The sequence below is a fragment of the Agelaius tricolor genome, unplaced genomic scaffold (genome assembly GCF_023055355.1).
Source record: "Agelaius tricolor isolate 1412-34295 unplaced genomic scaffold, bAgeTri1.0.p SCAF_17, whole genome shotgun sequence".
Lineage (NCBI taxonomy): Eukaryota > Metazoa > Chordata > Aves > Passeriformes > Icteridae > Agelaius > Agelaius tricolor.
In genome coordinates, this window is record NW_027269277.1 from 17,083,468 (window position 1) to 17,096,621 (window position 13,154).

The 13,154-nt window shown below is 44.9% G+C and overlaps 1 protein-coding gene across 2 annotated transcripts in view; it reads right to left on the reverse strand.

Moving 5' to 3' along the window:
* Nucleotides 1–453: 453 nt before the first annotated feature.
* The window catches only part of AMOT (angiomotin), a 60,363-nt gene continuing 47,662 nt past the window's right edge, over nt 454–13,154 (reverse strand). For both annotated transcript variants that reach the window (XM_071442711.1, XM_071442710.1), the window contains exons 8-13: nt 11,584–11,733; nt 9,911–10,101; nt 7,870–7,992; nt 7,002–7,234; nt 6,008–6,232; nt 454–5,032 (exon numbers count right to left, since the gene is read on the reverse strand). In XM_071442711.1, coding sequence (XP_071298812.1) covers nt 4,932–5,032; nt 6,008–6,232; nt 7,002–7,234; nt 7,870–7,992; nt 9,911–10,101; nt 11,584–11,733 — 1,023 coding nt within the window. In that variant the 3' untranslated portion in view covers nt 454–4,931. The remainder of the gene's footprint in view (nt 5,033–6,007; nt 6,233–7,001; nt 7,235–7,869; nt 7,993–9,910; nt 10,102–11,583; nt 11,734–13,154) is intronic.

Below are 13,154 nucleotides of genomic sequence, written 5' to 3' on the forward strand. Positions count from 1 at the left end.
ATCAAACTCAAAAGTCAACAATGAAATTGCATCAAGGCTGACAACTTTCAAGCAGCTTCCCAGTAATCCCTGCTCCTTCCCTCCGACAGCACCAGGAGAGAGGAGAGATAAATTAGGAGGCAGCAAAATGCAGCAAGAATACAGGAACAAAAGGCACAAGGGTCTAGTGCAGGCTGTGATGTGGGGAATACTCCCAGGGCTGAAGGCTGCTCGTGTGCTGATGCCCTCAGATGTCTGGAAAAGGAACCAGCATCAAAGGAGAGGTGGCTCTCACCGCAGCTCCAAGTGCTGCTAATCTGCTGTTAAAAGGTGTGAGCTGTGGGCAGCTGCGGGGCTGGCCAGAGGGAAAAATAATTCGGGATGCTAAAGGGAAGAGACTGGAATGACAATGACTTTATCCTGTAAAATCTCCGATTAGGAGTTGAAAACCCAAAAACAGAGGCCAGGCAGTAGTGAGGAGGAGGGAAGGTGAAGATTGTTTTTGTTTTGTATTCCATAAGCTTCTCATACCAAACAAATTTACTGCAAAACAAGAAAATCAGTGGAAAAAAGCTGAAAACACAGGATCCATTCTTTAAAAATACACGGATACACAACATTTACAAGACTTCTTAGTGCATATTTACACTGACTATTTTGTTTTCTTTCTAGAATTAAAGCTGCCATAAACCTTCAAAGACTTAAGGGCTGTTTCAACAGCTGAATTACAAAACAGCCCAGTCACAAATTACAAAATAAACTTGGGTGGTTTAAATAAAGGGGGAAAAAATAAACCACGTGACTCATTTCAATATAGATTGATATAGGAAAGATCATTCTCTTGACACACTGTCTATGGTTGTGAAATGGTAAACTTTAGTATTTTAATTCATGCTTTGATATTTTGGGTCCCAAAGAGAAGCAGCTGACTGGGCCCCTGTTAGACCACAACCCTGCTGGGAGGGAAACTTCTCAAAGCCATTTGCCCCCCAAAAACCCTGCAAGATGATGGTGGTGGAAACCAAACTCTAAAACCAACTTAGAAGAAGATCTTTTTGAAAAGAAATGTATTTTCTTCATAAATACAGTACAATTACATTTTACAATGTCTTTTTACTTCCTAGACATAAAACCACTAACTTTTACAAAAGAGTCCCTATACAAATACATGAAAAGAGACCCTCCCCCCCTCCCAGCCCCTGGCACAGAGCACAGCCAGGGCAGCAGGGTGAATCCAGGATAAGCTGTGCCAGCCCTGGGGAGGGGAAGCTCAGCTCCCCCGGGCTGCTCCTGCCCTGGGCACTCCGGGTTTGGGTTTGTCTGCTGTGAATTTGGGTTTGTCTGGTGAGAATTTGGGTTTGCCTGGTGAGAATTTGGGTTTGTCTGGCGTGCAAAGCCTCGGTCCGGGGGTGTCACACGTGTCCCACACACTGCTGGCCCCTGGAGCAGGAGGTGGCCTTAGAAATGGGCCTGGATAAAACTCTGAGAGTGTCCCCCAAACTCTGAGAGTGTCCCCCCAACTCAGGCAGCCCCAAAAACCACAGCAAAGGCCATGCTCAGCTTCCAGCACAGCCCACACGGGCAGAACTCCAGCCCAGCACACGTGGTGACCTCAGTGTCCCCCTGCAGACTCCTCACACATCCCCTTGAGTCCCCAGACATTAAATCCCTGCTCTAACCCCCCCAGGAGCTGCCAGGTAGGAGCTGTTGAATTTAATAACAACCTTGGGCCAGGTGGAACAAAAGTCTCTGGATCTCAGGTAGTTCCTGGAGCAGTGAAACCACAAAGGAACTGCCCAAGGGAAGGACTTGGGAGTTTGGCCTTTCTGTAAGCAGTGAAAGGAAAGAGGAAAAATAACTAAACTTCATTTTCTTGTTTTGCTCTACAAAGAATATGTGGCTTTCTTTATAAAAGCTACAATTCTGCTTCTAATACCCGAGTTTAAGAAAAACTCTTAGTCTAAAATTTTGGTTTGCAAAGGTCGTTGCAATCATTGTTAAAAACCACTTTCTACTAGAAATAAGCTCTACAGAAGGCAAAGGAACTAGGTGTGCAGTTTGTCTCCTTAAAGCAGGTTCTGTTTTAAAAACAAAATAAAAATCTGTACAGAGACTGAAGACTATAGTACACATCCATCTTCCTCAAAGCAAGCAGCTCGTTTACATTCACATCAGGATGGCTCTGAGGAAGCTCCAGGGGAAGAATACATTCCTGATGGCTCCCAAGAAAACAACCTCCAGCTTCCACAGCAAACTTTTGGGGTTTTGCTTTTTTGGAAGAAATTGAAATTACAAAATAGGGCAAAGAGCCCGACCTAAGCAGTGTGAAACTGCACCATCTTCCAAAATTACTTCAATGGGGAAGGAACTGCCAAGGCTGCTGCAATCCTGATGGTTCAGGCTGTCAGAGACAGCCTGGCTTCCATTTCTGGAGGAGATAGTTGCTGTATTTTATTCACAAAAAGCTATCATGTCCTTTTTTGATTTGTAAAAATAAAATGCAGTGGCCCTCCACTTGAAAACAGTGAGCTGCAGGGAGGATAAACCAATTAGTTTCACCTGAACAGCCAATACTGATTGGGGAAAATCAGTTTTCTGAAAGAGGTTTTATCTGTAAAATATCCAAAATTTCCCAGACATTTTAGAATTTATGTGAATCAAGAGAGTTGTAACTGTTTATTTAGAGCCCTACAGTCATAAAACTTCTTTCCAGATGCTGAAATGTATTTGTAATGATGGAATATTACTTTTCCTGACTCTAAAGGAAGAGAAAAGCATTCAAACAGTTCTCCCCCCCTCTCACACTGCCACTCAATGGCATTTGATTTCCCTTGCTCATTTTAAGCCAAACTTACAAAATATAATATAGATACTTATGCTGAAATGTCAGAAAGGTGGAAACCTTGAGCTAATGAGAAAAGCTGAATTTTTAACAACTGGAGGAGGAGGAAGAGAAATCAAATCATCCAGGGTGGGCATTACTTCATAAACTGTGATGGAATTAAGCCAAGAGAAATAAAAGCAAGACATTGTCAGGGATGAGAATGAAGTGGTGGTGGACAGAGTGCCTGGAAAAGAGTGGGGAATGGCTCAGAGGGAAGGGAGGTCTGGACCTGTCAGGACAGACAGAGCCTGGCAGTGCCTGGCTGATGGAAGGGGTTTGTGCCTGGCCACAGCATCCCCCAGCCCACCCCTGGCCACCTCTGCCTTCTGCAGGACTGGGAATGTGGCCTGAAGATCCCTGACCAGCAGCAAAGCTGCCAGAAACAGTGGGAAGGGTTTTCCTTGGATTTGAAGTGATTATTATCAGAAGGAAAGCTCAGGGCTGAGCTTTAGGCACCTCCTCTGCCCTCCCACTGTGGAACTCCTGTGATCCCTGGTGGGCTGGTGAGGCCATTTCACTTGAACACCACAGCAGTAGGGTCAAACAGGAATTAAAGACATTCACTAACTCTGTGATAATTAATTGCTGGATTTCCTTATTTCTGGGGTGAAATTATCTGAAATGAAAATTTTGCTACTCTACTGCTGCACAGAAAGCTGAAATTAGCCAGGTTCCCAGTGTGTGACCACTGGCTAATGAAATATTTTAATTTTCAAGTACAAAAAAAGAGTAGGTTTTAACAGAAATTAATATTGAAGTGTTTTAATAAAATGCAAAGACAGTAACAAAAAAAAAAATACTCATGTACTTCTATTGGTCTTAATATCTCCTTATAGTTTCTGTAACCAAAGCACTGCTGCATCTGTGCTAGTTCCCAAAAATCTGGAAGCGAATCTCATGACTTAAATATGGAACTTTCTTCTGTAATGCCTCTGGGACTTTCTTTAAACTGCTCCCTCCACTCAGATGAATTAAAGAAGTATTTTGAAAAGAGAGAATCTGCCATCTGAACCTTTACACAGAGCTTCTCTTTAAAGCTCTACCTCTGAGGCTTTGCTATGTGAAAAAGAATCCAGTCTCTCCAGAAAGGAGGGATATACAAAGTTGAAGGGCATTTGAAATATAGAAAAGTCTGCTACAGAGAAAAATCTCCACAGATGCAGTAGATTAAGTTGTTATATCTACAACAGGGCTTCCCACTTGAGCTATAGTAAATTTGAAGTAGTTTCACTAAAGCCAATGGAATTATGATGTCAGAAATCTGATCTAACAGATCAGGGCTGGGCCTGTAAATTCTCCTTATTAATTTATGTAAAACACAAATGCAATATATTATTTACTATCCACTGTAAAAATTATTGAAAAAGTACTTACGTATAAAAGTGTGGCAAATCTTGCAAAAAGAACTACAAATATGAAATGTGACATTAATCACCAGAGTAGTTTGTTTTGATAATGAAATAATTAAAAAAGGAATTTGGGAAGTAAAAAAAAAATGTTACCACACTGAAAATGGAGATCTTTTCAGCCTATGAACATGAAACACCTACTCTGAGAGGAAAGAGGAAGTGAAAGGGAAATCTCCCTTGATCACAGCTCAGACTTGTCAAAGCTCCCCAGAACACCTGTATTCCAACACCATTAAGGGATGCTCACAACCATGTCCCTGGTTCTGATCATGTTAGGCCACTAAGCTCACCTCACTACATTCAGGCTAGACATGTATCAGCACCTGTGAGAGCAGGTACTGCTGCTTAAGAGACTTTCAAAACACTGAAATGAAATATCAGATGTAGTGCACCTAAGCTCTAGTTTTTTTCTCCAGATGTTACCAGATCCAGTATTTAAAAAATAGAAGGGGAAACTTTCAAAGAACAAGTGTTACGGGTTTTTTATAATTTAGAACAAATTATAAATTAACCTGTCCAAACTTTTGAGACATAATATACAAGAGCAAACAGCTGAGTGTTCTTTTATTACTCAGGTACTACATTTTTTTTTCCCAATAAAAATGTCTTTTAAAAATTTCTTGCTACTGTTATCCCAGCTCAGATCCTGGTACAGCCTTTCAGATGAGGTATTCTACCATCTCTCCATCTGGGAGGTCCTGCCCCACAGTCTGAACAGGGGCTTTTCTTTCAAGAGTGCTGGAGTGGAAGAGTGGCCCATCTATGTGATGAGGAAAAACAAGAGACAATTAAAGGTGTAACTTCAATGAGGTTGAAAATGTGACATTAACATTTTAAGTCATCTTGTATCATTGGCTAAAGACAGCTAATAACTTATTTAGTTTTAAAAAATTCAATTCCCACATATGCAGCCAGACAAATAAAGCAATTTTATCAAATTCCCTTTGGGTACCTCCCACTGATACACAAATCCACACAAAACTGGAGTGACTGCATGTAAACCAATGCAGTCAGGGTGGATTTTCACCACCAGACCTGTTCTCCCTCAATACCCATTAAACAGCACAGCATGGGCAGGAGGCAGAGCCCAGCCAAACACTCTCTGCCATGAAGAACAACAGCATTGTAATGTGTCTGTAAGGAGAAGAGGCAAGGTTGTGTAATCTGCATTGATTTGGCAGAGTGGGCTGGAAAATGAGCAGCTCCTGCCAGCTGGGAGCTCTGTGGGAAGCAAATTCAGCTCCTGGGACAGTCACTGTCAAGTGGATCTCCAAGGCTGAAGCTGCTCCTGTGACTGGGATGGTACCAAGACAGCTTTATTGTGATAGCTCCCTCTCCTCCTTCTCCCTACCCCTCTCTGAGTCCACCTGGCTTTGGATGCCCCCTCAATGCAATAGCCAGTTTGAACAGCCCATTTTCATGTGTTTAAACCCCACATCCTACTCACAACTTACTTCAGAGCAGACACTGACTCAGAGACTGCCCAGGGATTTGCATCTCCCCGTTCTCAATTCTCAAATCTTGCTGCACCTCCCTGCCCAGCGTGCCCACGCTTATGCTGCCACTCCTCAGGCTTTTCTTTCATTCCTTCAGTGTGTTTGAGACCACTCAATCACACTTGTCCTCACAAAAACTAACCCCAGTTAGCCTGGAGGGAGGGAGGGAGGTCAGGGCTGCCCCAGAGATGGTGGGTGGGTGGCAGGGTGCCCCTGGCACTGGGGCTGAGCTCTGTTACCTGTTTTCTCTGCGCTGTAGCTCAGGTTGGTGCTGGGGAGTCGTGCTGGGGTGGGAGCTGCAGGGGAAGGAGCAGCTTTGCCCTGCTCACTGCCCCTGTCTGTCTGGGTGCTGCAGTCTCTGCTGCCTGTCTTGGAGTGGGCTGACAGCAGTGGTGTGGAGGGCAGGACAGGAGAGGGGGTGGAGGGGATGGATTCAGAGCGATATTCTGTTCCCAGCAGAACACCTGTGTGGGAAAAGGGAAGGAAATGTCACAGTCACAGCAAAATAACTGGTATCAGCTCTGCAGCACTCTGCACTGATTGCTCCAGGAGCTGGAAAGTGTTCCCTCCCTCAAGAGGCAGCACTGGTTTGCCTTTGCACAGCACTTTCCTCTCCTGGGTGCTGAAGTACCTGAGCAATAGCAGTGTCCCCATGTTGCTGCTTGCAGCTGGGCACTACTCTACACACTCTGCAACAGGTCCTCATTTACATTTCAGGGCTTTTTTACTCTCAGTTCTGAGCCTAACTTCTCCCGGGGAAAAAAAAAATCACCTGGGATTTGCTTTGTTACAGCTCCATTTCTCAGAACAATGCTGTTGAGCCATTCCAGATAGGAGTCATGTTGGTGCAGGCACAACACTACAGGACAGAAATCCTGATTAAAATCTCTGCTCCAATTCAAGGAGACTTTACACCATCATCCAGCTGTAATACCCAGCTGAAAGCAAGTGCTTGGGAACCCTGAAAATTGTATCCCAGACATCACTAAAGTCAGGTGGCAAACTGGGAGTAAAGGCTGACATATTTAATGGCAAAGCCTGAGTATCAGAAGTGACTAATTGCCAGAAGTGATTAAAATAAGCAGCTCTTTCCAATGTGTCCTATCTTGCAGCCAGCTTTACTGCAGGCCAGGCCAGCTGCTCTGTCTGTCCAACACACCCTCCTGTGCTGCTCCTGCCTCCCCTCCAAGCACTGGCTCTGAATCAGAATTGCCACTGGTAGCTGGAAATTACCCAGGCTGCCCTTCCAGCTCTTGTCCTCCCTCTTCTCCTCCAGGATGGGGGTGCTGCTCAGGGTTGAGGAGTGGGACAGCAAGCCTGAGCCAGCGTTGGAGATGGACATGAGGGACTTGGCAGGTCTCATGGAGGAGAGCTGCTCTGTCTTGCCAGGCTCCTTGCGGGAACGCTGCTGCAGCACTTTGATCATGGCATCCTTCTCGATGATCTGGGCGTGCAGGGTCTTAATCCTTTGGGGCAAAGAAAAAGGACAGTTTAACAAGAGTCTCCCATCCCCCTGGATTGAGGCCTCAGTGTCCCCATGGCTGTGATTAGGGCTCCCTAGGCACTTGGAGAGGTGGAGGGAGGATGCCAGGAGATTGTCCTGGGTGCTGGCTGCTCTCTGGCCCACAGAGCAGATCATGTGAGAGAGTGGGATACACCCACCCACCTCTGGATGCTGGAAACTGCTCTAAACAGCCATGGAAGGAGCTCTGAAACAAACCTGAGAATAACACGAGACCAAGAGAAAGAATTAACACATTTTGGGGAGTCTGCACTGGGGGCCTAACCCCAGGGAAAACAGCTCTGTGAGCCTGTTAAAGGGTGGCTGGAGCCTGGGGTCTGATGAAGATGCCCTGAAGAGAGAAGAGGAACAAGCTAGATGCAAAAAAATCTAACACAAGACTTTTTTGCATTAGCCCTCAGTATCAAGACAGGTTTTGGATTGCTGTGTTTATACTTCCTTGGCCAAATGAGTGTCTGGCATTTGCCATGGCTGCTGCTGGTGAAGACACAAGAATTTCTGGTTCTGAGGCGTCTACCCAGGCAGTTCATCTCAAATCCCTGTCCCAGAGAAGCCAGACAGGACCAAAGTGCACTTTACCTTCCCTCCATGTCGAGACATCTCCTGTTGGCCAGCAGGATCTCCTCCTCCTCCTTCTGGATTCGAGCTTCCAGGGAGGTGTCGTAGCTGGGGTTGGGCGAGTGGTTGATCACCGTGGTGTCCCTGCAACAAGCAGCACAGCACATGAAGGACCTGACAGCACATGAAGGACCTGACAGCACATGAAGGACCTGACAGCCCATGAAGGACCTGCTAAGTTTGCTGCTTTCCCCCCTGCAGCACAAAAGTACTGCTCAAATGGAACAAACATGGGTATCCACTTTTTTTTTTTTGAGTTTAAGCTGGCTCAATGTCTTCCAAAAATCCAACTCCTAATTTTGTCTGTGTCTTAGTGAAAAGGGATTACAAAAATATGCAGATCATTACAACAACAACCTCCTGTCCATTTTGGGACAGTGCCTCACCTAAACTACTCTGAAGTGATCAAGGAGGCAAATCCAAAGACAGAAGGAGGGGAAAGGAACACCAGGCACTTTTCTTCAACTTCAGATTAAAAGCTTTTTCCCTTCCCCTTCCAACAGTATCATACAGGGGATGTGAATATCAAAGGGAACAAGGCATGGAAGTTTCTTAAGCAATCTTAAGCAGCTTGGTCCAAAAACTCTGGAATAAGGTGAAAAGAATGCCAGGCTGATTCCATATAAGGGCTAATGTTAACACTGTGATAGTTGGTCAGTCCACTAACCAAATAATGAGTATTTCATTCTACTTGTGAACGTGGCAGGGCATGAGAAGATCCTTCACCAAAGAAACCCAACCTGACCCAGCTCCTGCCTGGGTTCTAAAGCATCCTTCCTGCAACCTCAGCTTCCCAAGGGATGCCAGCTTCCACTGGTAAAAAGGAAAGGGAAAGAAATCTGGACAGTGTTGATGAGGTTGCCAATGGAATTAGTGGAATCTAGATGGAAATGGAAAAGCAGAGGCTCTTTCCTGACTGGACAACATTCTTGTTCATTTAGTGAAACCTGAGCAGGCCTAACACATCCCCTCCCAGTCCATGATAAACAATAGACCAGGCCCCAACTTATCAGCCCACGCTGAAAATATGACATGGCCTCTAAGCACAAGCAGCAGCTGGAGCCTTTAGGGAATCTCTGGGGAGGTGGAAAACAGTGCACAAGAAGCATCAATACCTAAAATAACAGCTTCCTTCTGGAGCAAGATAAGATAAGTCTTTAAACACTAACACAGCAGATCTGCAGCTTCACCCCTGTAATTCCAGTGTGATCTTACAAGCTGGGAAGCCAGTTGTGATAACATCCCTATCTGGATTTGGCTCATGAAACAATCTACAAGAAAATCTGCTGTCCAGAACCATAAACTAGTGAGCAATGAAGTGACATGCAAGCAAGGCCTAATGCTAAGGAGATGCACCCCAGTAACAGCTCTTGTTTACCAACCAGCTGAGGCACTTGGCCTATTCACAGCCATAATAAGTGTTTCTGTACAGTTGTCTTGGAATGGGAGCTTGTTACCAAATTTCAGACACCCTTCCCACCCCCACAAGCAGTGCTTTCCATACACAGCAGAAATGTTTTGAGCAGAATTTCCTAGTAGATGCTTCTGGTTAGTAACCAGACAATACCACAAAGTAATTTGCAAAAACATTCTGGAGAACAAGGAAGCCATTCAGGGTGAATGATGTGAATCACCAAGCTCACCCCATCTCACATGACTTCAGCAAGGACTGATTCCTGTTTTAAAAATAAAAAAAAAAAAACCCAAGCCTCTTCTCCTTTGAATCAACAGCATCTAGGAATGGCTCAGAACAATTTTAGTCTGGAAAATGGATCCTGCATGTGGAGGAATCTTCCCCTGGAAAAACATTTCTAATTGCTGGCAATTGCACAGATCCCAGGAAGAGCAGCCAAGCTCCACTTGCTTGCAGAGCTCTGAGGAGCTGTTCAGACCACAGGATGAGCAATCACAAGAGGATGGCATGACAACATTCCTGGGTGGGAAATATGACATTCAGCTGGAAAAAGAAAATAATCCCAGTCCTGTGAAAAGTCCCATTTACCTCTGAGCAGCCACAGTCGCAGCTGCATCCAAAGCAAACTGTCTCATCACACTTTCCTCCAGGTACTTCTGTTCCCACTTGGTCATGTCAGCTTCCAGAGCCAGGATCCTCTCCTCCTTCTCACGCAGGAGCTCCATCAGCGCTGTGGCGTTGTACTCAGAGACGTTGGCAGCCTGAGATGTGCCCTGACGCTGATCCCCAGGAGGAAGAGAACAAAGCAAACAAAAACAGGAGTCTCAGGATGCAGCTGTAAGGATCAGGGTTGGCTTCTTTGCTTTTTGTCACTGCTTTGACACAAGAACCCCCCAGAGGGAAAGGCAGTGGCTTTATGCTGTGTTGGGCAGGTTAACAAGAAAATACCTGAGATGCAAAATACTCCTACCAAGGCCTTTTTTCCCCAAAAGTATCTTTTTTTTTCCAAAGATGTGTATTTGGGCCTTTCCAAAGTCCAAATATGCATCCCAGAGCTGGACTGTGCTACAGAGGTGTGGAGTGCACAGCCTTTCCATAATGCCTGGTGTAACACAGACTGACTCCCAAGTGTTCAGCAAGGCACTGACTAGTGTCATCCCTTCAAAAAATATAATTCAAAATATTTTTAAAGCATTTGATTACTACATTCATATGATCAGTGTATAGCTGGGGACGGAAATAATTCAGTTCTAAAGCAAGATTTGGAAGGCAGGCAGTGTTCCCTTTTAAAGTAAGGAAACGTGGAGATTTGCTCAGATAATAGTTCAATGAATAAAACTTGCAGTTTTATATGGAAGTGTCATGTGGGATTAACAAGACATTTGACTTATAAAATAAATAGTTTAAAGGAATTGGAATAGGGCAGACTAACTATTTTATTCTGAGCTCAGAATTTTAACCATGATAGGAAAACAATTTTGGTGTTGACTTGGGCTCAATGTAAAAAGCTGTGGGGTTTAGAGTACCTGATCTTCCAAAAAGTGTAACAGAAAAGTTTATCAAATTACTGTAACTCCTACTAAAACCTATGCAAAACCCCAATATTTATCTATTCCTATGCAGAGATGGAAGTTAGGGGATAAAAGTAAGCTGAAAATAAATGTGATTTAGAACACAGGCCTGCATCCTATTTCCAGTAAAATTCAGACACCTGACAGTTCATCTGTATTTAACATAGGCTAAAGTTAATGCAATTCTTAACACATCTGCACAATCTACTTCTCATTCATTCTTTTCATTGAAAAAGACTCATAATAATACTGCAATACAGTCTATATGAAACTCCCATCTATTTCCATCAACTGCATTTGTAGAATTGGCTTTGCTAGTTTAGTCTTGTGTGCTTTTTCAAATTCAAAAGGTTTTTGAAGGGCCTCTTTTCAGGCCAGTTGTTAATGAATTTTATGTAAAATCACAAACTGTTGACAAGAATTTTTAAATCATTTCAAGTAACATAACCATGGTATTTAAAGGTACAGCAGCATGTAGCTATGAGGCTGATCTTGTCACAGGATGGATCCCCTATTGCTCCTTATCTAAATTCTCTGGTTGAAACAGAATTAAATCAGGTAAAAGCAATATAATAGCCAGGAAATCCATGAATCTAACTAGTGAAAAAGAAGTTTTTTAAGAACAGAAGATAAAAATTGCAGTGCCTTTCTCCTGTGTGTGGGGCAGGAGCCCAGCAGGGCCAGGGGTACCTGCTGCATGCGGAGAGATTCCAGCTCCCTCTCCAGGCGGGTGCGCAGCCGGTGCTCCAGCTGCTCCCTCTTCTCACACGCTGCCTGCAGCTGAACCAAGGCCTGCTGCATCTTCTCCACCTTCTCAACATAGACCTGCTTCTTCTTCAGCTGAAACAAAGCAGGAAAAGGCAGCATAAACAATGGGAATGAGCGAGGGAACTTCGGGCTTTGCCAGCAGCCGGGAAGAAAATGTCCAGGTGACTTCCAGCACCTGAAGAGATCCCACAGGAGAGAGACAGGACAAGGGGAAATGGCTTCACATGGCCAGAGGGCAGGCTTAGAGGGGATATTGGGAGGAATTCTCCCCTGGGAGGGTGGGCAGGCCCTGGCACAGGTGCCCAGAGCAGCTGGGGCTGCCCCTGGATCCCTGGGAGTCCCCAAGGCCAAAGGCTGGACAAAGCTTGGAGCAGCCTGGGACAGTGGAGGGTGTCCCTGCCATGGCAGAGGTTGGAATTGGGTGATCTTGAAGGTCCCTTCCAGCCCAAACCATACCAGGATTCATGGCAGATTCCATGCTGTCAGGGGGCCCTGGCCTCCTGCTCTGGCCTGGCCACTCAGGAGGATGGTACAGCTCTGTCCCAGCTCTGCTTTCCTGCTGGGTGTTTTTGTCCTTTTTGTCCTCAGTGACCCCATGGTAACGATGGGGAAACAGAAGAAATTATCTGTGGCAAATGTTTGAGAGCAGCAATGGACTAGAAAGGGCACCAGGGACTGAAACAGAGTTTGAGTGACTTGACACACGTTTCCAAGGTAACTGCAGCAGTGTTTAGAGCTGATCCCCAAGTTGGGAACACTCTCAGTGCAGAATTGAAAATTGCTGGCAGCATTTTTACAAGATTAAGCAGAAACTGAATCAAAATTTGTAGCATCCTATTGCTTTCCAATCACAATAAAATATTAGGATCAATGCACACACCAGCCATGGCCCAGGCTCTCCCCATGCCAGGTTTATCCAGATTTATCCCAGCAGTCTGGACATTCTTCTTGGCCTGAGAGGCCCTGTTCTGTTCCTGCCACTGCCCTTTCATCTTCCTCCACTGTTCATCCTGCAAACCAAGCTGCCACCCTGCCTCACAAGAAACAACAAAAAGTACCACACTTAAAAATAAAACAAAATATATCCAGGGCCCAGTTCTATTCAAATATAAGGAATACTGCACACCTGTGGGCATTATTTTCTGTTTAGGAAAAGATTAACAACTGCAATTAGCTGGCCCTGTGCAGCAAATCTGGGCCACTGCTTTTGTAGCTCTGATTGTCATAAACCCTGAAATACAAAAATAGCAGGAAGAAGGCAACTTTTCCCAACAGTCAGAGCCAAAGTTCTAGACAAGCACCACAATGCAAAACACAGACTCCCTTATGTGAGTTCAAAGAGCTGCTCTACAGCTTGATGGAAGAAAAGTCCACTGAGGGATATTAAAGACAAAAGACACCACTTTTGGCTCAGGAAGTCCTTCTTGGAAGCGGAAAGTATTCTGGGAAAGTATCAGGGCTGGCTGGCCCCATGCTGACAGTGCTCCCTAGGA